The sequence below is a fragment of the Lentinula edodes genome (assembly GCF_021015755.1).
Source record: "Lentinula edodes strain Le(Bin) 0899 ss11 chromosome Unknown C8R40scaffold_4, whole genome shotgun sequence".
In the NCBI taxonomy this organism is placed as follows: Eukaryota; Fungi; Basidiomycota; class Agaricomycetes; order Agaricales; family Omphalotaceae; genus Lentinula; species Lentinula edodes.
The window spans coordinates 677,259-699,862 of record NW_025764310.1 but is presented as its reverse complement, the minus strand read 5'-3'; the positions used below and the strand labels follow the sequence as shown (position 1 = coordinate 699,862).

The 22,604-nt window shown below is 44.9% G+C and overlaps 6 protein-coding genes across 6 annotated transcripts; 4 read left to right on the top strand and 2 right to left on the bottom strand.

Annotated features, from left to right (window-relative positions):
- Positions 1–85: 85 nt before the first annotated feature.
- On the top strand, positions 86–1,382 carry C8R40DRAFT_1166609 (uncharacterized protein; the record flags this gene model as incomplete). The annotated part of the gene is made up of 5 exons (XM_046230874.1): positions 86–163; positions 213–389; positions 436–516; positions 943–1,118; positions 1,175–1,382. 5 exons carry the CDS (start codon positions 86–88, stop codon positions 1,380–1,382), a joined length of 720 nt encoding a protein of 239 aa, XP_046090462.1.
- A 1,314-nt stretch (positions 1,383–2,696) lies between these two features.
- Positions 2,697–4,382, top strand: C8R40DRAFT_596276 (uncharacterized protein). Its single transcript, XM_046235570.1, has 5 exons — positions 2,697–3,053; positions 3,145–3,195; positions 3,281–3,711; positions 3,779–3,923; positions 4,010–4,382. The coding sequence occupies exons 1-5, from the start codon at positions 2,940–2,942 to the stop codon at positions 4,238–4,240; spliced, it is 972 nt and encodes a 323-aa protein (XP_046090461.1). The 5' UTR covers positions 2,697–2,939; the 3' UTR covers positions 4,241–4,382.
- Positions 4,383–4,559: 177 nt separating this feature from the next.
- C8R40DRAFT_1066457 (uncharacterized protein) lies at positions 4,560–7,000 on the bottom strand (the record flags this gene model as incomplete). Its single annotated transcript, XM_046225784.1, has 4 exons — positions 4,560–4,857; positions 4,935–5,247; positions 5,308–6,653; positions 6,714–7,000. The coding sequence occupies 4 exons, from the start codon at positions 6,998–7,000 to the stop codon at positions 4,560–4,562; spliced, it is 2,244 nt and encodes a 747-aa protein (XP_046090460.1).
- Positions 7,001–7,084: 84 nt separating this feature from the next.
- C8R40DRAFT_1086348 (uncharacterized protein) lies at positions 7,085–10,040 on the top strand. Its single transcript, XM_046227343.1, has 10 exons — positions 7,085–7,506; positions 7,575–7,624; positions 7,676–7,823; positions 7,890–8,036; positions 8,099–8,453; positions 8,508–8,707; positions 8,763–8,958; positions 9,020–9,100; positions 9,162–9,414; positions 9,499–10,040. Exons 1-10 carry the CDS (start codon positions 7,224–7,226, stop codon positions 9,577–9,579), a joined length of 1,794 nt encoding a protein of 597 aa, XP_046090459.1. The 5' UTR covers positions 7,085–7,223; the 3' UTR covers positions 9,580–10,040.
- Positions 10,041–17,901: 7,861 nt separating this feature from the next.
- Positions 17,902–21,579, bottom strand: C8R40DRAFT_1234603 (fungal-specific transcription factor domain-containing protein). Its single transcript, XM_046233366.1, has 14 exons — positions 21,441–21,579; positions 21,365–21,387; positions 21,283–21,307; positions 21,155–21,240; positions 20,838–21,093; positions 20,180–20,776; positions 20,121–20,130; positions 19,972–20,063; positions 19,793–19,901; positions 19,461–19,739; positions 19,222–19,413; positions 19,148–19,161; positions 18,967–19,098; positions 17,902–18,899 (listed from the first exon to the last, which is right to left on the bottom strand). Exons 1-14 carry the CDS (start codon positions 21,531–21,533, stop codon positions 18,012–18,014), a joined length of 2,796 nt encoding a protein of 931 aa, XP_046090458.1. The 5' UTR covers positions 21,534–21,579; the 3' UTR covers positions 17,902–18,011.
- Positions 21,580–21,952: 373 nt separating this feature from the next.
- Positions 21,953–22,547, top strand: C8R40DRAFT_1166603 (uncharacterized protein; the record flags this gene model as incomplete). Its single annotated transcript, XM_046230873.1, has 4 exons — positions 21,953–22,080; positions 22,145–22,202; positions 22,273–22,366; positions 22,435–22,547. 4 exons carry the CDS (start codon positions 21,953–21,955, stop codon positions 22,545–22,547), a joined length of 393 nt encoding a protein of 130 aa, XP_046090457.1.
- Between the last annotated feature and the right edge of the window lie 57 nt (positions 22,548–22,604).

The following is a 22,604-nucleotide window of genomic DNA, read 5'->3' as shown; positions in this document are numbered from 1 at the left end:
GAGCTGTAATGAAGAGTCAGCGGCTCGGCTAAACAACAGCAGGACCCGTACAAGTACAAGGCCAGAGCATGAAACCTCAGCCCTAATGACCTGGGTTGACGAAATCAGACCTCAGTTCATTCTTGAGCCCAGTCAAGTGCGCGAAATCAAAGGCATGGTCATGGTAAGTGTAGTTCATGGACATTTACATATACTTGAACAGATTTCTGCAGCTTGCTCAAGGGGTGGATATGGAGCTGTTGAAACTTCACCTTCTGACACATGCTGCAATATGTCGCATGGAGAATAAAAATTGTGCCAACAATTCTGAGTCCTCTGCAGTCAAGGAAGTGGTCGATGTCGCAATGAAACAGCTTTCAAAGCACGTGGAAATACCAGGAGATATCAAGGTAAACTGTTATTCATGGTTTTAACACCCCTCATGCAACATTTCAGCTTATTCTTCGCACGATTGCTCGTGAGGAATGTGCAAATCCTGCCCGTGGATCTTACTGTGAAGTGGGAAATGCAGTCTGGGTGCGTTCCATCCTTTCCTTTTGACGTGATCTCAACGTGTTCAACAAATTTTAAGCAAGATGTAAAGCTGAAGCTACAACTCATGACCTGACCGAAATGCTTGCAAAGACCAAAACCAAAGCCGCGTTAAAGAAAGCCGCCAAAGCAGCAGGAAATAAAATGCTTCAACAATTCTGAGATGATGTACGTTGGTTTTTTTGTTCAAAATTCCCATCATAACTGCAAATTCGTAGATCATGACAACCCTTGTTGTTGATGAGAGTGGAAAAAAGGAAACTCTCAACTTGGAGAAGGCAACACATACACTCTGCAAGAAATATGCAAAGGGTGGTGGGGGTGGGTCATTGCATCAGTTCCATTTTGCTATGATTGGGAGTTGAATCTTTGTCCTTCTCCTCACATTCCACTAACTTCATTGGCACATAGCGATGTTTTATGCGTGAATTTGAGTGCAAGGTGCAAGGACCTGTTTTCAAGAGACGAAAGACCAACAATGGAGGATGTCAAGCACAGGATGATGCCTTCTGGGGTCGATTCGACAAATTTTTGAAGGAGAAGATTGATGCTTATGGCCAGAATATGAAAGAGGACCGATGGAAGGCGTAGGTCATTTTTTACAACTGCGCCTACACAATATTCACTCAGATTGTCTGGAAAGGTATCTCACTGAGACCGTGCAGGCTGACTGGGAACTGTTTGGAAAGCCGAGCAACACCCTGCTTCCTGCACTTCCCTTTGTGGTTAGCAGTACCGAACCAACAACAGGCCGTGCACCCCTTACAGAGGTTCCTAACAGGAACAATAGAGCTTCTGGTGCTGTAGGAAATGGGTCCGAAATCCACGAAGAGGAGTACACATATTTCTAATACATATGTAGCTGCGTCGTTTCTGTCAGTAGAATGTAATACCTGATATTCGAAATATTTTATGAACAGCCATATATTTTCTGCAACGGAGATTATCGGATTCAGTTCCGGAAACCATCAAAACAAGCAAATTTTATGGATGTGCAGGACTGATTCAATTTGAGTGCAGACTATATCTATCCATTTCTGAAATACCATGGATAGAATGGTGTCAAGTACATATCGACTACAGTGCATAATCTGAAGTTTGATTAGATACAACTACTCGACCTTTTTAGAATGTGACCATACTTGATTTTGCCCAGGGATCATCATCTGAGAGATGATTAATTGATAGATTCCCTGCTTGACTGTGTACTATGTACTGGCTGGGTAAGGAAATATGCCAGTGATCAGAACTGTTAAGATCATGTACACCAACCACCGGAGCGACATGCTGAGACATGGTTTTGACACCTGCCCAAACCTAGCCTTCGCCAGGAGTTTACTAATGTGGAATCAGCTGAACCCAGGATGTGAACACTGGGTGTGTGTTGAATGGGTGGTGGGGTACCTCCTCAACACCCTTGACTACTTCATCACATATTGTGCACCCTCAACATCTGATCCTGCTCCCAGGACTGGCCTCAAGCCATTTGCATACATGGACTCTGACCACACTGGATGCCAGGACATATATAGATCAACTTTGGGGTACATCTTCTTCCTGGCCAGTGCCCCTGTATCATGGTGCTCAAAAAAACAGGCAACCGTGACATTATCAACAATGGAATTGGAATACATTGGACTCTCCCGGGCCATGCAACAGGCAGTGTGGTTAACCTCCTTCCTCTCAGAGGTGGACATGGCTCAGAAGGGACCAGTCAACATGTTGGGAGACAACTTTGGTTCCATCTGCCCTTACCAAGAACTCCAAGCGGCATGCGCTGGTCAAACATATCAAAATGCGACACTACTACATCCAAGAGAAAGTGTCAAGCAGTGAAGTCAGCATCCAGCAGATACAATCAGGGGAGAATGTGGCTGATATATGCACTAAGGCCCTCAACAGTACAATTCATTCAAAACTAATTCATCTACTTGGACTGGATTGTACAGAGTAGGGGGGTGTTGGGGTATACTCCATATACACTTAGTAACAGAACTACAGTACAGTACAGGAGTATTTATACTAACTAATTGGTGCATTACTGGTTCCTACTGGTTTGAGTCTATGTTAATATAAGTCAGTAGATCTGATGCAACCCTGCTCAATCCTGCGACAACATGCAGGCAAAAACGACTCATGTGCCCAACGGCCACTGGTTTTGACTCCATAGTACTTAGGATAGGGATGACATCCGTCGCGAAATCTGGGATAAGCTGTGCCGTCGTGGGAGAGGTTCAGGTTGTTAAATTGCGCAACGACCTTCAAGGCCGTTCTTGTGTAACTTTCTACCATCACTCTGCTGGTCAGAGACGGTTAATACATACCCTTCTCCCCCCCTTGCCAATTCAGTTCTTTTTGGAAAGCCCTCCTCTTCACCTGAGTCTCCTTCCTCATTTTCATTTAACCCAATGCTGCTTCCGATCCGGCTCATTGTCATCGTCGGCGTCGGCGTCTCATTGTTCGTCGGTAGTGCCACCGCCGTAGGCCCGTCACGACAGGACAGACACTATCGAAATCTCCAGGTGAGTCTTAAAGCTTACAGCGTAATAACGCGTACACACACCCCCGTGTCACTCACGACTGAGAACCAATTATATTATATGGTTATTGTAGCAACCTTGGATCGGAGAACGACTCGAGTGCTCTGGTCAAACCAACGAGAAGGTTTTCAGCAAGTTTCCTTTTTTGAATCCCAAAAAAAAAGCTTTCCTTCTCATATATATCTTGTTTGTTTATATATCTTTTAGAGAAAGACCTCACGAAAGAATTGCAGAACATCCAACTCCTCACTGACAAAGGGGAAAACAGCAGAGGCGTCTTCGCCTTCCCACCTGGCGCCTCGTATCGACTTCCATCTGGTGAAAAAGTTCCTGGAGATTCTCTAATCGTGAAACTCCTGGATATGAACGAAGACAGCGACGTGTGCGAAGTCAATATCCTCCGTCGTATAGGCCTTTTACGCGATTGGGGAATCATGGAATATCAAACTAGTTATGATGAAGAAGAAACCCTGGAATATGGTGTTCTTGTCATGGACAAAGTCCCCGGGAAATCTTTGCATAATTATGACTGGTGGGCACGTCTTGAGAAGGATAAGCAGAGAGAGATTTTGGAGAAGGCTCTCAATGATCTTGAGAAGAAAGTTTATGGGTATGTTGCACACTCGGGGTTTCTTTATGCGTAAGTTTTGCTCTTTTTTCCAGTGTCCGAGAATCATTCGTGCTGATCGTTCTTTCTTTCCCAAAAGTGACTTGACTATGGACAATATGCTCGTCGAGATCGACACCGATGCGAAGACAAATACCCATTCATTCAAAGAGGCGCATCTTGTGGATTTCGGCCATGAGGGTATTTACACTCTCCGACCCGGAATACCATCAAAGGAAGTATTCGTGAGTGACTTTCTTTGTTGCTAGTTACTTTTTCAACTGCCCGAAAGATCTCGCTTACATACTCTGTGGGATTGAATTTTTCTCAGGATTCATGGTTTTATGAACGAATCAATATCCAATGGGCCGAATTTCTCGAAAAAGAAAAGTGGGCGGAGTTTCGTAGTCCTGGGACTTTTGCTGCTGCTTCCGGGGTAGCAGGATCAAGTGGTGCAGGGCGGAAGAGGCCAGCGGATGGTGCAGACGATACAGATAGAATGAAGGGGTCGAAATTGAAGAAAAGTCATACGCGCAGGTACTCGAAGCTCAGGTTGACGTAGAATCTCGTAGTGAAATTGGGCAGGCGTAAGCTAGGGGAAAAAACAATCGGCGGATAGTTAGGCAATAGTTCACGAGTGTCATTCCACAGTAATTGTATCCTGAATGAATTCCTCCCATGCATTGATGAGTGATAGATAGTAAACAGATTTGAAAGGCAGAAAAAACAGTTTTCATTCAGCAAGTAGGGGTTCATGGTATGGTATGTAGTCGTTACACATTAGGCGTTTCGTTCGTTCATTCGTTCCTCCATCCAACCATATTCAGAAAGAATCTCATCGTATGTAGTAATGGTAGTACAGCTTACGTTTTGTCCTTCATTTAATCCATCCTCTTCTCATCAACAACCCTCCACATCCACCTCCTCACCACAGTCTCCAGCATCTCTTCCCACCCTTCCTCCTGCTTCGCCACGATCCGCGCGTCGAACATCACCGGAGGCTCGTCTGTCGCGAACTTTTTCTGGAACAGCGGAAGCGGGGAGGGTAGGGGTGTGTGCGTTGGAGGTGTATTTGATATATTCGGAGTTGTTGCTGTGGTTCCAGTGCCGGCTTTGGGTTTGATAGATAATGCTTGAGTTGGAACGAGAATAGGAAGCATGTATCTCAATTTCAGGGCACTGTAACAGAACAAAGAAGATGGTAAGTATGATTATCTCAGTCCTAAAATTGACAAAGGAAGAAGAAGATAACCCACCCAACCCATAATCGCAGATTATCAGACCTCCGGAATGTCCATCCGATTTTTTGACTCTCGCCGGTCTGTTCCGCCTTCTCTGCCTCTGCTCTCTGCAGAGCCAGGATATCATGAATCCCTTCTTTGTTGATATACCCCCACGGTTTCTTCGACTTGCGTACGCCGGTATTGTACGCTACGCATAGAAGCTGGCCGGAGGAGAGTGACTGAAGGAATGCGGTGTGGGCAGTGGGTGATGAGGATGGTGGATCTGTTGGGAGGGCAGAGTGTAAATGTGAGGGAAGGAGATGGAGGAGGATCGATCGTGCGCGGTCTGTATATATCGATTAAGCATTAGAAGCCAGAAAAGGAAGTTCTACCCCGGGGCACGAACCTAAATCACTATTTACGAACGCCAGCCGTTGCGCCCATTCAGGTAACGCATCGTCCTCCAAAACGCTATTCTCTTCTTCTTCCACATCATCTTCTGCATTATCGTCCACTTCGATTCGAGTCTCTTCATTCTCAGCCTCTTCGGAGATACCCTCCATCTGTTGAGGCTCGTCGGTGAGATTTACCCTGTCCAATAGTTCAGGCAACATTCCCGTTGACACTCGTCGGCGTTCGCCTGAACCAGAACCAGTTTTTGTCTCCGCAAGCCCAATCCCGGTACCCGCACGACTTATAGTCCGACTTTCCACATCGCCTGCGCTGACTCTTCGCTTCGCACTATTCCTGCTCCTACTCCTCCCTTTATCCCTCATCCTCCTTCGTTCTCTCTCCCATCCTCGCTGTTCACCACGCGCATTTTTAGTGCCTTGGAATAGAACTTCGTCAACCAGGTCGAGGTACTCCCCAACTAGTTTTCGTTCATTCGGGAGTTGACTAAGAGTAATGTCCTGTTGATATAGCCACCCACTGCCGAGTACCAACCTCTCGTCCCATCGATCTTTCTTCTCCTTCGTCGCGTCTTCGTCGACAGAAAACGAGTCGGCGTCTAGATCTTCCCAAACAGGAACAGTCTCATACCGCCCGTTGACTTGCACTAGGGAAAACGCTACCGACGTGTCTTTATCGACTTCATGTACCGCCGCTTCGGTAGCTAATTCTTCTTCTTCACGGGAGGAAGACGCTCCTCCCGCGCCGGCTTTAGATCCTCCACCATCACTCTGCGCATCATATGCATCATCACTGAGCGGTAACCGTGTCTTTTCCTCCAACTCGCGCAGCACAGCAAGGACTTCCAACGCCGACCGACGAATGAGCGTCAGCGGGTCAGGCTCATGCTGTGATGTGGATCTATCTCCTCGTGATGACTGTCCAGATTCTCGAGGACCGAGTCGATTTGACCTGAAATGCTCACTGGTAGTTCCACTGGATCCAGTCGATTCGTCTGGTTGGGATAACAAATAATTACGCGTAGAGCGAATTGCGTGGGTGGTAGTCTGGAGGACGTCTAATACGTCGATAGGGTTATCGTGAATGTCTGATGCGTCAAGATCGATGCACCATGCGCGAGATACAGCTGTCAAGTCACCGACTACGCCTGGTAGAAGTGTTTCTGGATCGATTTCGGTGGATTTGACATGGGGAGTCAAGAGAGAATCTGGCTGGGAGTTGGCAACGACGGGAGTGGGTGGCAGGAGTAAATCAGATATGGAAGTTATTGATGAAGTTCCAGGACTGTGTATACTGGACCCAATGGCTGGAACAAGACCATGATGTAGTTTGTCGAGAGGTCTGTGTAGAAATAATTTCATCGTTACGGTAAATTGGTACGTACGACTAATGACAACTTACTTCTTCTTAGACTTCAAACCGGCTTTGGTAAAATAATATTGCAGGTGTTCAATACTTCCAAGTGCCATGACACTTCCACGTTTCGCAGCACTCCTACTGAACGGCTTTTGCGTCTTATTGGTCGAGTTCACATGAGGATAGATTGCTGTTTGCCTCCGCGTTTTCTTTGAAGCTCCTGGTCCTGACGAGACGGAGGACGTATCAGGAGAAGATAATTGTCCTGTTGAGCCTGTGGACTCTGGTGTCAAAGCTGACGGTGTAGTCGGTGTAGAGGATTCTGAATTCATCGCTTTGTAGGTCGTGGACGTTGGTCAGCGCGTCAGCCTTGGGATAATAAAATGGGCGTCTGTAGGCGTCTATCGAGAGCAATTTAGTACCCACGATCCGGCACGGCTGTCTTCCAATAATTTTCTATGGAGCCGAACCCATTTCGTCAACATACGCCGGCTTTCTCCTCTCCCTTGAACTACTTAGCCGTACCCGACGTGTCCTGGCTCCTTCACCCACAAAATGAGCTCACAATCCTCCGCAGCGACGGCGTTTGTTGATCGCGTGCAAAATTTTGTTTCTGAAAATAAGCAAGCGATCCTCATAGGCACCGCGGCTGCTGCTATTGCTGTCGGTGGTGTTGCTTATTATGCTTCTACGTCGTCTTCCAGGTCCAAAACTGACTTGGAAAAAGGTGAAAAGGGAGAGAGGAAGGATAGAAAGTCAAGAAAGAAGAAGAAAGGTGTGAACGATGCTGACGGGCCTATTCTCGAAGAGCGAAAGGCAAAGGTTGAGGATGATGAAGGTTAGTCTCGTTACTGCTACACGCGCTATTGGTCAAGGCACTTTCCTGTGCTTACTATCCACCTATAGATGACCTTTCAAAATACACTGCGGAGGTCGTCGCTGCATTACCGGAGGAGGTAAGTTCCTATCAGCAAGATACGTCTTACATATACAAATCATCAGCCTAGGAACGCTCAAGAATAGCAGGATTGTTCAAAGCTCAAGGAAATGACGCTTACAAAAGCCGCGACTTTGCTACCGCTGCGAAACTGTATAGCCGTGCGATAGAGACAACACCAAAAGCCGAACCTGTGTTCTACAGTAACCGTGCTGCATGTGTGTATAAATTCTCTGCGTCTCCTCGATTGAACAGGCTATTGATCAATGTTTGTGTGCATGAAGGCTACATGAACATGGCTCCACCAAAGTATGAATTGGTCGTCCAGGACTGCGACGAGGCTATTAAGCTTGATCCCAACTATGTCAAAGCTCTCAACAGGCGAGCGATGGCGTTTGAGGCCCTTGAACAGTATTCTGAAGCTTTGCGCGGTACGCCTCTGTAGTTCAAATATCTCTCACTCATTCAACTCATTCATTTATGATCATATCAGACTTCACCGCAACAACCGTCCTTGAAAAATTCACCAACCAAGCCACCCCGCTCGCCGTTGAGCGCGTTCTTAAAACTATGTCCACGAAAAACGCCCAAGATATACTCAAATCAAGAGGACCCAAACTTCCTCCGGCCACATTCATCTCTGCATACTTTGCTGCCTTCCGGCCACGAGATTTGCCTGCTTTACCAGAAGCTCCCTCAGAAGGAGACCAGACGCTGATTGAATCATTCAAGGCGCTGGAAGAGCATGATTATCAGCGCTCGTTCGAGTTGATTCAAAGAGCACTAGAGACAGGTGTTTCATGGGATGTTGGGAAGTCAGAGGCGTTGAATCTAAGGGGGACATACAAGTATGTACATAGCTTTTTGAAGGTCTGATATAACGTACTCACATATGATTGCAGGTTCCTCATTGGAGATGTCGAGGGAGCCAAAGACGACTTAAATGAATCCATCCAGCTCGTGGCTTCCTTCACTCAAAGCCTTGTCAAGATCGCGAGTGTGTACATGGAGCAGGGTCAAACTGACAAAGCTTTTGAATGCTTTGAAGAGGCGATCAAACATAACCCAGAGGATCCAGATATTTATTATCATCGTGGCCAAGGTAAGAGCGTTCTTATCTTATCTCATACTACAGTTTATAACCCGTCGCTGTGAAGTGCTCTTCATCATGAACAAATTCGACGATGCAGCGAAGAATTACACCAAATCCACCGAGCTTGATGATAATTTTGTGTTCAGCCATATTCAGCTAGCCGTTGCGCAGTACAAGGCAGGCAATCTGGCTAATGCAATGGCTCAATTCCGAAGGACAATGAAAACTTTCCCGCAACGGAGCGAGCCTCTCAACTATTAGTGGGTATCTATTTACCCTCGTCTATCGAGTAGGTTCTGATAAACATTGGATATTCTGTAGTGGCGAACTTCTGCTGGATCAGCAACGTTATCAAGACGCAATCGAAAAGTTCGACAAGGCAGTCGAAATTGAAAAGTCAAAGTAGGTGTCTCTTTCTGATCGATACAAAACCCTCAATTCAAACCCAAATTACAACCTACAGAAATCCTCAGAATGTCCTCCCGCTCGTCAACAAGGGCCTTACCCTCTTTCAAATGGATCAAAACATCGGCGCTGCCGAGCGATGCTGTAACGAAGCCCTTCGAATCGACCCAGAATGCGAGGCCGCGGTGGCGACACTCGCTCAGCTAAGTTTACAGCAAGGTCTCGTGGATACGGCTATCAAGTATTTCGAAAAGTCAGCGGAATTAGCAAGGACGGAACAGGAGCTTGCGGGGGCGTTGACTTATCAATACGTCAGTTGACCAACTTTATTTTCAGTCAATAATTTTGCTCATTGTTTTGCTATCTAACTATGGATGTATGGATGTGACGTACAGGCGACCAAAGCACAAATCGAGTTTGCGAAGAATTACCCGATGTTGGCATCTCAAATGAACGCGATGGCTCAGGCTATGTAGAGACGGCTCTTGTTTTTTTCGTGGCCATCATCCATGCTGTCATCCATACTCTGAGGCGCCACGCACACTATATCTATCTAGTATTGTATCCACGACTTATTCTTCTGTTTCGATCTGCCCATGCGAAATCAAAGCAAACCCTCGCTCTCGTTTCTAATATCCGAATGACCGAACAAAGATAATCGAAGTCAGGTCAGGTTTCATTTGGTAAGTTTCGAGACCAATAGATTGCGTGCAGTCTTCACGACTGCTATTCACTCCTTCCTTAAATGAATATCAGTAGTGGCGTATCATAGCGAGACCAATGTTACATAGGTATGTCGTTGTCAGTTTGCTTGAATCGATAGAAAAGAATGTGTTATGGTTCAATAATTGACAAGCTTTAGAACCTGTGCCTTTGCCACAGTGGCTTGCTTTGCTTGCACCATGTACTACAGCAGGGCTTGTGGGGGGCAAGCCCCTAAGCCCCCACCTGCTCAGGACCTCCATATGCTATCTAAGTGAAGGATGGTGAATTGCTGTGGAACCTTCAAATCAACCAAGTTCAAAGTGTTCCTGCACATCAAGAATATTCAATTCCATGGTAGCAAGCAAGGCGATTGAGCACATCTAATGAAAATCAAAACGGCTTAGAATACCACACTGCTATCTTATTCAGGACTGGAAGAGTCACTAAGTACATGATGATCATGAATTTCTCAAGTCAAAAGTCTCCGAATTATTTCTCAGGGTCTACTTACATAGTACTATTCATATTCAATTAAGTATGCTAGGCTACTAGCATAATTCAAATCTTCTCATTGAATTTGATACAGTAATTGGGTTGTCAAGAAACTAAAAGGCTGAACTTGAAGTTTCGAAGTCTTATATAGTCTGTATGTAGTACTAGTGTGGCCAATCTTTGAACTTAGCTAGATACAGTTGTAGATTGTGATTACTGGAAGACCCTGCATTTGAGCAATTTTCTGGATGTGGCATAAGAAGGCAGATTTGGTTAGAGGTTGGAGTGTGACATGTCTTCCTGAGAGGTGCTTGTAGGCAAACAGGTGGTCTGAGGGTCCTGGGTCATTCACTCTGAGTTGGTTTTGAAGCCACCAATCTGGGTCCGAGGAGCCAAGGCTGCTTAGAGAAGTAGATATCTTCTCCTTCAGATTGGTTCAATTTGGTTCGAGGGCTGTGTAGAATGGTGGTCTTGAAACCATTTCATGAATTTGTGAAGGGGTGATGTGATTGTTGGCAGAGAAGTCTCTCAGGTTAGGAACTGTGAGTTCTCCAACTCTGGCTGCACAGTAAAAACTAGTGGTAAGACAACCTCCACAGGCTGCATCAAAAGGATTGTTAGGGTTGAGTCCGGTTAGTATGCTTTCAATGTAACTAATGGTGAAGGGAAGTCTTTTCTTTCACTAAGAACGCTTGGGCTGTAAATGCTCTGCCCCTTGAATCATAGTGTCAATTGGAGCTTTGTCAATTTTCCACTCTATGCCATGTATGATATGCCAAGTGTGTACACCATGGACATAATTTTTCACCGAGGTGCCTGTGTAGTGTTGCAATCCAAGATTGGAGGAGGTTGAGGCTGCAGGGTGCACGTTGAAGTTCGGGAATTTTGCGGGAGTCACAGAATACATGGAAAGTGAGGAGGCTGGAAGTGTATGTCTCAAGGGTGCTTTTAGCAAATCCTGCAGTGAGAACTGATTGAACACACTCAGCAAACTCATCTAGAAGGTCAAGAGAGTGACCAGTGGTGTCACGGAAGGTGCGCTTGGAGGCAAGGCACCATTTTGCTAATCATTCATGAGCTGGACAATGTGGACATAGTATGGAAAGAATGGATGTTAAATTGGATGGGTATCTATTCACAGTAGATGTTTGTATGTAACGTAGAGGGGCAGAACTAGTATTGGGGTATTGGGAGGTCGCAGGGCAATTATCAGGCATTCTCAAAGGCGGCAAGGAGTCTGCCTTCTTCTTCAAGTCTCGATTGAATTCAAGCCTTTCATGGGAGCGCTTCGGCCTAGATGAGAGGCTGTACATCTGCAAAACATGTATACTCGCTAACGAGCTTGCCTTGTTTTTGTGTGAAAGAGAAAGGAAGGAATCTAATGGGCACTCCAACCAACCAATCTAATACACAATATGCGAGTTCACTGCTATCAAATTTATTTAATAGCAAGGGGTAGCGTTGGCAAAGGTTCTGCAAAGCTTTGAGAGCTAAGTAAGAAGCTTCGATCAATCAATTTGAATCGTTCTAAGGATTCAGTATATTCCTTTGATTAAGGTAGATTCAGCACAATTTGTGCTTTGATTGTATTGATATGGGTATATCAAGAATTGGGGGTTCAAATCAAAGTAAATTAAAACCAAAACACACAGACCCCTACAGAGGGCTAGAACTATGTGCTGGCACAACCACACAGCGTGATTTGCCCTTAAGACCAACGACTGATCCTAAGTTTGAAGAATACCCAACAACTGGATATACTTCTCGCAGTCACAAGGAGCAGAACACGATGTTCCTATACTCACAAGTGCCGGGCCCGAATGGCTGCTAGCGAAGAGGTTTCAGTCTGGCGGGAGTGTGTCTTTCCTTTTTACGGATTAGCACTGCAACGTCGTCCCAAAATCACTTGTATTCCAGATACATCGGATTGCTATTTATACCTACAGAGGATAGAATTGTACAGTACAATTAATTTAATACAATAAACGTTCGGAACCGCAAGGAAACTTCTACAATCGGTCAGATACCATTTAATTTGAATCTACAGGTCCTTATTTGGCCCATATTGGTTCCAAGATTCTAGTATACCTCCAAACATAGGTAGGCACTTCGATATTCATTTAATTGTTTTTAGAGAATGACTCAAATGGTGTTCAATTGTCATCGTTGTTCAACACTTACTTCGATTGTTTGTCACCTCGTCCGGAGGCAAATCAGCTCTCCTCGATTCTAATCCTATCAATCTGATTCATCTGGATTAAACTAATTGCTTCTCTCTTTCAATAGACACCCATTGTGCCTATACTCTATCAAGGGAGTTACGCATAGTATTCATTTAATTGCATTCTTCAATATTTTCTACGTCAGGACTCTTTGACATTCATTTGATATGTCTTCGGAGCCTCGCAGTACTTTGATCGTTTTTCTAGTCATTTTCCTCAACCATGCAACCTGATTGGTCTATTAGACTAAATTGCAGTCTTTTAGATTAATGCATGATCTCGTTCTAGAAGGAGTATTTGATAATTCCTGAGTTCTAGAAAGTCATTTCGAGTCAATCCTCGGCTCATGGTCACTTGAGTAAGTTCTTCCAAACTCCTGCCAGTGTAAGGTCCAATAAGAATACCCTTGGTATGTCATACGTTGACACGCCTAAATTTTGGCTAGACATCTATGCTGTGAATTGTGACATTTTCACGTATAGATTTGTATCGAGAGGACTGTAATTGAGACCCAGATTGACAGTCAAAGTCAATACTGAATCAGTCTAATAAGTTGAAGGGACCATATACCCATACTACCACAAGTTGGTTAGTTTACCCATCCCCGATACTACCTACGGATAGCAGTCTACCTGTTTGTCAAGCAGGATTATACCAGACTCGGACTACATCCGAAGGATGACCATTCACGTATGACATACCAAGGGTATTCTTATTGGACCTTACACTGGCAGGAGTTTGGAAGAACTTACTCAAGTGACCATGAACCGAGGATTGACTCGAAATGACTTTCTAGAACTCAGGAATTATCAAATACTCCTTCTAGAACAAGATCATGCATTAATCTAAAGGACTGCGATTTAGTCTAATAGACCAATCAAGTTGCATGGTTGAGGAAAATGACTAGAAGAACGATCGAAGTACTGCGAGGCTCCGAAGACATATCAAATGAATGTCAAAGAGTCCTGACGTAGAAAATATTGAAGAATGCAATTAAATGAATACTATGTGTAACTCCCTTGATTGAGTATAGGCACAATGGGTGTCTATTGAAAGAGAGAAGCAATTAGTTTAATCCAGATGAATCAGATTGATAGGATTAGAATCGAGGAGAGCTGATTTGCCTCCGGACGAGATGACAAACGATCGAAGTAAGTGTTGAACCGCAATGACAGTTGAACACCATTCGAGTCATTCTCTAAAAACAATTAAATTAAATGAATATTGAAGTACCTACCTATGTTTGGAGGTATACTAGAATCTTGGAACCAATATGGACCAAATAAGGACATGTAGATTCAAATTAAATGGTATCTGACTGAGTGTAGAAGTTTCCTTGCGGTTCCGAACGTTTATTGTATTAAATTAATTGTACCATGCGACTCTATATTCTGTATGTATAAATAGCGATCCGATGTATCTGGAATACAAGTGATTTTGGGACGACGTTGCAGTGCTAATCCGTAAAAAGGAAAGACACACTCCCGCCAGACTGAAACCTCTTCGCTAGCAGCCATTCGGGCCCGGCACTTGTGAGTATAGGAACATCGTGTTCTGCTCCTTGTGACTGCGAGAAGTATATCCAGTTGTTGGGTATTCTTCGAACTTAGGATCAGTCGTTGGTCTTAAGGGCAAATCACGCTGTGTGGTTGTGCCAGCACATAGTTCTAGCCCTCTGTAGGGGTCTGTGTGTTTCGGTTTTAATTTACTTTGATTCAAACCCCCAATTCTTGATATACCCAAATCAATACAAACCAAAGCACAAATTGTGCTGAATCTACCTTGATCAAAGGAATATATCGAATCCTTAGAACGATTCAAATTGATTGATCAAAGCTTCGTACTTAGCTCTCAAAGCTTTGCGGAACCTTTGCCAACGCTACCCCTTGCTATTAAATAAATTTGATAGCAGTGAACTCGCATATTGTGTATTAGATTGGTTGGTTGGAGTGCCCATTAGATTCCTTCCTTTCTCTTTCACACAAAAACGAGGCAAGCTCGTTAACGTGAATGGTCATCCTTCGGATGTAGTCCGAGTCTGGTATAATCCTGCTTGACAAACAGGTAGACTGCTATCCAAAGGTAGTATCGGGGATGGGTAAACTAACCAACTTGTGGTAGTATGGGTATATGGTCCCTTCAACTTGTTAGACTGATTCAGTATTGACTTTGACTGTCAATCTGGGTCTCAATTACAGACCTCTCAATACAAATCTATACGTGAAAATGTCACAATTCACAGCATAGACGTCTAGCCAAAATTTAGGCGTGTCATCGCCAGAGCAAGGATACTAGCTGGAGAGCGCTTTCCAGTGACAAAAGCACCCAAAGCAAAAATCAAAGCCTGCTCTGGGTGCTTTCACTGCTGGGAAGTGCTCCCAAGTGCTCTGAGCTGCTTTTGGCTATTTAGCCGAACATACAGGTTTTGCAGATGTAGCTATGGTGAGGGTTTTGGAGAGCAAGTTTGGCTGGGGAGAGTGGTTTGTCATAGTCAATGATGAAGTCAGAGAGGTATTGTGGGATGGGAATACAAGGGAGGAGGAATTTGAGAGGACCAATGTTTCCTCATGAGAAGGGATCAGCTGGGTTATTGGCACTTGGGATGTAGCAGGTGTGGACAATTAGGATTCTAATCCAAAAATGATCATTTACCCATTTTGTTAGCAGGCTGAGGCCTCTACCTCTGCAGATTTCTACACCTGCATCTGTGACACAACCATATGCACTGCCGGCTGAGGAAAGACCGAATATGACCCTGGTGTCAATACAGAATTGGTCAGAGTCTAGCTGAATTACTGCACCCACTGACTGCAAATGGTGCAATGGGACCATGCAGTAGGCTTCTGACAGGTCTCTGACTGCACCTTGTGCGTTTGGTGGCAGAGTCCACATGCGATTGCAGGCCACTGCACCACCGTGCATGGCAAAAACTCGGCTCCTTTCTTGGGGTTTATTAAATATTATGGAATCAAAAAAACAGGGCGCCTGAAATGTTTTTTGGGAACAAAATAAAAGCAAATTTACATAAACTACAGTATCTATGGAGTAATAGGGAGTAACTGAGTGAGATGCTGTGAGACTAGAAAAAATAATTGTGACAGAGTCACAGTCCCGTGATATCCCGTGCCAGTCACAAAAAATCAATTCAGTGTTACTTTTGTCCAAACAAGGAGAAACTCCTACCATAAAAGGAAATTAATTTTGTATGGAGTGCCGTATATAAGGACAATACTTCCGTAAACTACAGCCTCGTAATAGGAGTTGACAGGTGTTGGCAAATGTGCCCCAAAAGCATGGATAGAGGGATGAATCAATGTTGGAGTGTATGGAGGAGATGGAGATGGGATTGTGAGGGAAAGAGAGGTTTTCAAGCAGATGGAACTTTCCTGGTTTTCTAAATTTGGGAATCATAGATATAGGAGACATTTGGAAGGGACCTATTGTTTCTTCGAGGATGTGTCTAGAGAATGGCCCAATCCATCATTTTAGGTTGACATCATTATTTACAATTGATTCGAAGGCTTTTATGAACTCAGGATCATCTAGCTTATTATGAGGGGAGAATGTATGGTTGATTGGGGGAATACTGATTTTGAAGCCAAAATGAATTGAATTTGATAGAGTTGGGTATTTGGAGAGTAGTCTGAGTTCTGAAAGAGCCAGATGCCATGCTTCTGTGTTCAAGGGTGTGCAAATGCAAGTTCTACTGTCCTTCAGGGCAGTTTTCAGCTCCATGACTGGAGTGAGCAGCAGTGCTTCTCAGGGTGCATCCATTAGGACACTGCCAGTCTGCACACAGTTTGAGTCCCACGTAGGTGCCACTTGAGATTTCCAGTTGCAGAGGACCACTTGTTTTCCATTCCATGGTGTGGTTCATGAATACCAGCAGATGTCATATTTATCCCTGCCAAGGCACCTGTGATACTGCAAGAGTTTTGACTGATTGGCTTTGCAAAAGGAGCATGGAAAATTGGGTGTGTAGTCCTCCTCTTGCTTGATGTTACTAGCTTTGTGAGGGGACGTGGATGGGTAAGGATTGCACCTGGATTTAGAGGGCCTTGATTGGTGATGAGATGTAATGAGGCACCCCAGGAATGGTGCTGGGTGATGACTGCCTGCATCTCTGGTTGGCATAGGTAGTGTGGCAAGGGATTGGAGTTTGGGTGGTGTTGGCAAAAATTTACTGTTAGCAAGATTGTAATAGCAGTCAAGGGTTGTTGGGATGGTTAGCAGTGAGGCATGCAATTAGTGTTGGTGGCGATTAGTGGGAGGGAGATAGTTAGAGATAGTGTTTAACCGGAGGGAGATAAGTAGAGATAGCATTTAGCAGGAGGGAGATAGGTAGAGATAGCGTTTAGCAGTGAGTATTGGTGGGGATTTGTAGTAATTAGTAAAGAGACTATGGGAGAGGGGAAGGGGAAGACATACCCTTTAAGGCTTTAGCATGATCTTGGCTTCAAATTTTGTTGTGACACTCATCAAGTGTTTCCTCTATAATTACGGCCAGGTCAAAGGGATCCCCCTTTTCATTATCCTTGTACCAAGAGAGACATGTTTCTGCTTGATAGAGGGCCATTGTGTGTTCGCTGTTGGTTTTCCTTAACTCTGGGTGCATTTCCATGTTGACAAAGAATTGCACAAACATATTGACATGTTTGTCAGGGAAAGCACCAAGGGAAAGGGCACCAAGGAAGCCACTTTTGGCTTGCATAACCTGGTTCCAGGTGAGATGAAGGTCTGGGAGGGCATTGGGGGAAGCGCAAATGGAGGTTGTGGAGACAAGGGTGAGGGAGGCATTTGATGCTATCGCGGGGTCGCTCTGGAATTCAAAGCAGTTATTGTCTACCACTTCCCTCATTTGCTCCCTGGCTTCTCTCTTGGCATCTGGCAGAAAGTACCAGAGTGGTACATATTTGCAAGTCGACATTAGCTTTTTGGCATAAGAGTGGTAGTGGTGCGGAACGGAACAATGGCCAACACCTTGTTTGAAATTCGGGAGGGGGGTTCATTTCTTTTCCATCTCCTTTGCCAGCTCCGCTTCTTTCTCTCTTTCTCCTGCCTCGCATAGTCTTTAGTGCACGCTTATTGTGGAAAATCACTAATTTATTTGTACATGTGTACAAAAGGAACTGCTTCAATTGTTGGTGGCAGATAGACCTTGACAAGCAAGGTGATGGGTGTAATCCAAAAGTATGAGAGTGCAAGGTGCCAACTAAGGGAGTTTAGGGGCTCGCCCCCAACAAGCTGTGAACCCTGCTGTAGCACACGGTGCGAGCAATGCAAGCCACCGCGGCTAAGGTACGGGTTCTAAAGCTTGTATATGGGATTTGATGATTACTGTACAGAGACAATAATATACGACCATCGTGACAAGAATGCCCTCAGGCTCTTTTGAGTACATAACTTACTGATATGATACATATATATACATATTTCAATGTTCACATAGATACACCTAAATCCCATACATCTTTTCACATATTTACACCCTATATTCCCGGCCAAGCAGGTGCACTATCGTATTCACTAGCATTTACACCATAAACACCTTCATTCTGCATCAGTTCCACCCATTGCACATCCATTTCAGATACACCGTAAACACCTTCATTCTGCATCAGTTCCACCCATTGCACATCCATTTCAGGAAAGGGGATCTGGTTTGTGCTTGCATTGTGTCCGGAAGCATTCTGTCCACCGACATGTCTCCAGCCTTGATTCGTTCCTGGTTGGACAGAAGGATCAGATTCATGCGCTTGTGTCGACGTCCACGAAGGCCTTGCGTCGTAGCCACCTCTACGGTGTACAGCTAATGGATTAAGGCGACTCTCTCTGTCATTCCAGCACACATGCTGAGTGGCAGACCCTGTAGACGAAGGACCATGATTCCAAGCAGGTGCCCCGTTTTGCGAAGTGGCCAAGTTGTATTCGAATGGGACTCCCGAGCGAGTAGAGACACTATTATTAAGGAGTGAATGTCGGCCGACCGGCAAGGCACGCTCAGATTGAGGCTGGAAAGTACGGTTATTAGATGGACCTGGCACAGAAAACGAGGGAGAATTGGATGGGTAGGATGAGAATGAGTGTTCGGATTGTTGGTCGGAGTGTGGAGGATTGATATACCAGTCATTCGAGGACGTGGTTGATTCTTGTCGGTGCTGCCCTGACCCTTCCGATCCACTGTTAGCACTATCGAACTTCGGAATTTTTCTCGACGACCTCATCTTCTTCATTAGGAGCTTTGTGTAACCTGCGAAAGTTTCCAACGTATGCAGGGCATCTGCATCTTCTTGTACGACATTCAATTTGGCCGTCTCTGTATTCACCTGCGAGTTTATCGACTTGGTCGCCTTTTCATACATCCGAAGTAACACGTTCTGTGGGCAGTCGCAAGTCACAGATTATGAGTTTTGTTTTGAAGCTCCAAGCGAAAATCATACGTACAAGTCCGCGTTTGGCTCTAGCAGATCTGGGAGCGCCCATTTTGAAGAGGTCTATTGCGAGCCCTAGCTCTGCATAAGCGTTTGCTGCGACAGGGTTTCTAGGCGATCTTGCGACAATCAATCCAAGAATTATCTGTTGGCAAATGTAAATATGGACTTTGACATGGAACCAAGACGCTTACACCGGCACTAAGAACTGTGCGGTCACACATAACTATTAAAGATCATATGAAAGAAGCACGCTGAAAGTACTTACGGCCAGTCCAAATCTCCCAATATCTTGAAAGGATTTCGGAATACTTATAAAAGTGCTTGACGTTCAAATGGACCATCATCGAAGACGTCCGATACGCCGCGAGGAAGGATGGTGCGTATATGCTGTTCAATGGATCCGATGGCGACTGTAAAAGAACCTGCGCAAAGAACGCTCGATGTATATGGATGATCACTAAACATAAATGAATTTCGAAAGACGATAAGCATACTAATACTCACCCACTGCTCTGAACTGATTAAGATGGAGGCCTTTCAGAGCAATCATCGAAGCCTCGTATCCAACTTGTTCTTCTTCTTCGTCCACTGAGGTAGCGGGTGAGTTCTTTTCGAGTGAGAGAGACAAGGAGTGTATAGGGTCATATTCTCGAGGGAGGGGATGTTCCCGCACAAGCTGGTCAAGGTCGAGTATACTTTGATAGTCAGGCATACCAGGCGAAAGGGTGACCTTCGCAACAGCAGTTATGACATCCCTGCTAAAAGTCATTCGCCAATGATGGACTAAGTTTAAATTTAGAAAGCCGAAACAGAAGACAAAGCCGAGAACTGCTCACATCCAGGTTCCAGATTTCCTTCGTCGTCGACGCCGTCATCCGTGTCAATTGGTAGCGGCGTGTTACTGTGAGCTGCAAAGAGAGCCGGCGGTCTGCCTAATGCTAAGCTCTACGCAGAAAAAGTGAGAATTTCAAACAAGTCCACACGTATCTGTACGCAAATATGAGATAATACATACAGTCAGACCATCGAATGTGTACAGTTCCCAGAAGATCGTCCGTCTTCGTTGGATTGTCTTGTCGTCCAAACCCCACTTTACGCTTTCGCGATCTGTATAAAAGGCAATCAACACACTCGGAAGACATTCTCTCGAAAATGAACACAAACGTAGCCCGAGCTAATATGGATCAGTGTCTACAAGACTTGTATAAATATGCCCAACTCACACTATGTGTTAACTTTGCTGCAATTGACATATACACCCAACCAGCTTCTATGCTATAATTCGGACCACCGGTATCATAGTAGTACCCAATCAACGTGACAGCTTGTAAGCTGGCTAAATCTGGTGAAACGAAAACTGGATGCAGGGACAAGCATGCGCGGCTAAGGTTGAAAAAAATTGCCGATTCAGAACTGTACATCGGCATGCTATAGTCTGCCAGCGACCCATGAGCAAGGCAAATGAAGAGAAGGGAAAGACGCGAGGGAGATATAGGAATTGCGTTAGCCGAGTGTGCAGACGGCCGCGCATTCACAGTTGTCAAACACCGATATGCGGGGGTTAATAACTCGTCAACGAGCTCTTCCCTTGACACCATCTTCATATACCAGAAATTGCGCGTTAAATAACTCTCAGCCAGGTTCCACGCACGCTCTTTTTGTGGAAGATGGGAGAGAAGAATTTTTACAGAGCTTTCGACGTCCCAGGTATTGTCGGATAGGAAAGGGAAGGAGTTCACGAGTTGTGCGATATGATTGGAAGGCACGAAGCCATATGTAGTCGGGCTGGCCACTACTTCGGGACTGTCTTCCAAAAGACTCTGATGGACAAGTTTGAGTATCTCTAAACCTACGAACTTTATCCGATGTACATGGACATACCTCAGATCCAGCTGACCGCCCAAGATATCTTGCATCTCCAAGCTTCCCGAGTGTCAAAGTTCCCAGTGCATCAGCCATGTCTGATGTTTCTACATCTTCCGGATAGCTATTTTTTCGAAGTTCTGCTTTTGGAAGACAGAGAGATTCAGCGAGCAGAGAATGTGGTTCAGAAGAGGTAGTTGCTTGTAGCGCTGAAAGGGCATCTTCCAATTGCCTGATACGCCTGCGCAAGGCAGCCACATCAGACGTCATGGCGCTAAAAAAAATATCGATTATCAAGAAAAATGGTGATAACGAGTAGATTGCAGGAAACCAACCCCTTTACTGGTACAGAGGACAGAGCCTGGGTCGGACATAGAGAAGAACATCCCCTCTTGACGCACGATCCGCAAGGAATCTGTTTCTGTTACAGTCAGCAGATGATGGCGCGCTCAGAAACCATCACCTTCTTGTCGCACTTGTACTTCAATCTGCGAGATAATCCCTATCAGTGACAACCAGCCATGATTTTTGAAAGATCAACGGACCTACAACACTCAGCGCAAGATATCTGCAGTGAAGAAATTGATAAAGTTCTGAACGGAAGAAGGCTTGAATTCAAACCTGGCCTTGTATACGCTTGAGGTCTGTCTTTTCTTTGGAGCTCATCTGACGAAATGAGTGAAAGCCGGAGGTGGATTCGTTTTCAGAAGACATTGATTGGGACGGCTGGTGTAGAGTAAGAGCTGTGGTAAGAGGGGAATGAAACGAACTTAGTATTCATCGGTGCCTTCTAGTTATGTACATACATAAGATTTGCATACCCAAAAGAGGTTAGTATCACAAAGGTGAGCAAGATTCAGGTGAGATTCAGGTGAGATTCAGATCGGTGGTACGATACTCGGAGATCCGTTTTTTGTCCTGTCTCTGCAAATCCTTTGCTTTAACCTTGTCGCTTTTTCTTATGCCCAGGTTCTACTACACAAACTTTATTTGAATCTCAATGACTGCTAAACTGGCAGCAAATTTGTGCGACGAAAAGCTAATGTCTTCGCAGGTCATCGCCTTGAACCTATCCACCTATCTCGTGGCAACAGCTTGATCATGATTGTGTTGATGCGCTTCTTCTTTTCTCAATGGCCGCCAATTTTCGCTTGAACCTCAATGAAGTCGCTCTTCTCTTTATTCCTGAGAATACACAATCAGAAATTAGAGACGCGTGTATAGTTCAAGTGATTGTTCGCTCAATTGGAATGGCTGCCAAGTCCGTATATTTACTCAACAAACCTGTGCTCACCATTTATTTTCGCTTTCGTTCTATACTCCAGCCGTTCACCCTCTGTAGACGATTGTGCGACGTTTTTCTGCTACGCAGATGAAATTTCGGTAAGCGTTCTTTCTCTGGGACCGGGAAAAATACAAAACTCGACGCGTTTTCAATTGATAAATCACGCAGAATGTCGTCCAGAACGTTGTCCTAGGTCATCTTGCTTATCCTGACCTTCCGACCAATTTTGTTTTGCGAGGCGAAAACTACATCTTACACGCAAGTAAGTATATATGTACTGCCTTACCGTATCCGACTTGAGACGTTTATTCGTTTTCCTATCAATGCTAGAACGAAAAGAATGGAAAGCTGGCAAGGATTATTGTTTCAAATGGGGCGAAGAAGTTATCAATGCAGCCGCAGAGAAGTGGATATTCGAGATGGTACCTAGAATTAACGACTAGCAATTCTAGCAATTCGCAACAAAGCAAGTCCCGCATACACACTGATATCGTTCATAT

Coding starts and splice junctions, on each gene's coding strand:
- C8R40DRAFT_596276 (XM_046235570.1), top strand. CDS start 2,940: ATGCTGCTTCCGATCCGGCTCATTGTCATCGTCGGCGTCGGCGTCTCA. Junction 3,196..3,280: donor CTGGTCAAACCAACGAGAAG/GTTTTCAGCAAG, acceptor TATCTTTTAGAG/AAAGACCTCACGAAAGAATT. Junction 3,924..4,009: donor TACCATCAAAGGAAGTATTC/GTGAGTGACTTT, acceptor AATTTTTCTCAG/GATTCATGGTTTTATGAACG.
- C8R40DRAFT_1086348 (XM_046227343.1), top strand. CDS start 7,224: ATGAGCTCACAATCCTCCGCAGCGACGGCGTTTGTTGATCGCGTGCAA. Junction 8,037..8,098: donor GTATTCTGAAGCTTTGCGCG/GTACGCCTCTGT, acceptor TGATCATATCAG/ACTTCACCGCAACAACCGTC. Junction 8,454..8,507: donor AATCTAAGGGGGACATACAA/GTATGTACATAG, acceptor ATATGATTGCAG/GTTCCTCATTGGAGATGTCG.
- C8R40DRAFT_1234603 (XM_046233366.1), bottom strand. CDS start 21,533: ATGTCTTCTGAAAACGAATCCACCTCCGGCTTTCACTCATTTCGTCAG. Junction 21,094..21,154: donor TCCTCTGTACCAGTAAAGGG/GTTGGTTTCCTG, acceptor TATTTTTTTTAG/CGCCATGACGTCTGATGTGG. Junction 19,902..19,971: donor ACACATTCGATGGTCTGACT/GTATGTATTATC, acceptor TTTTCTGCGTAG/AGCTTAGCATTAGGCAGACC.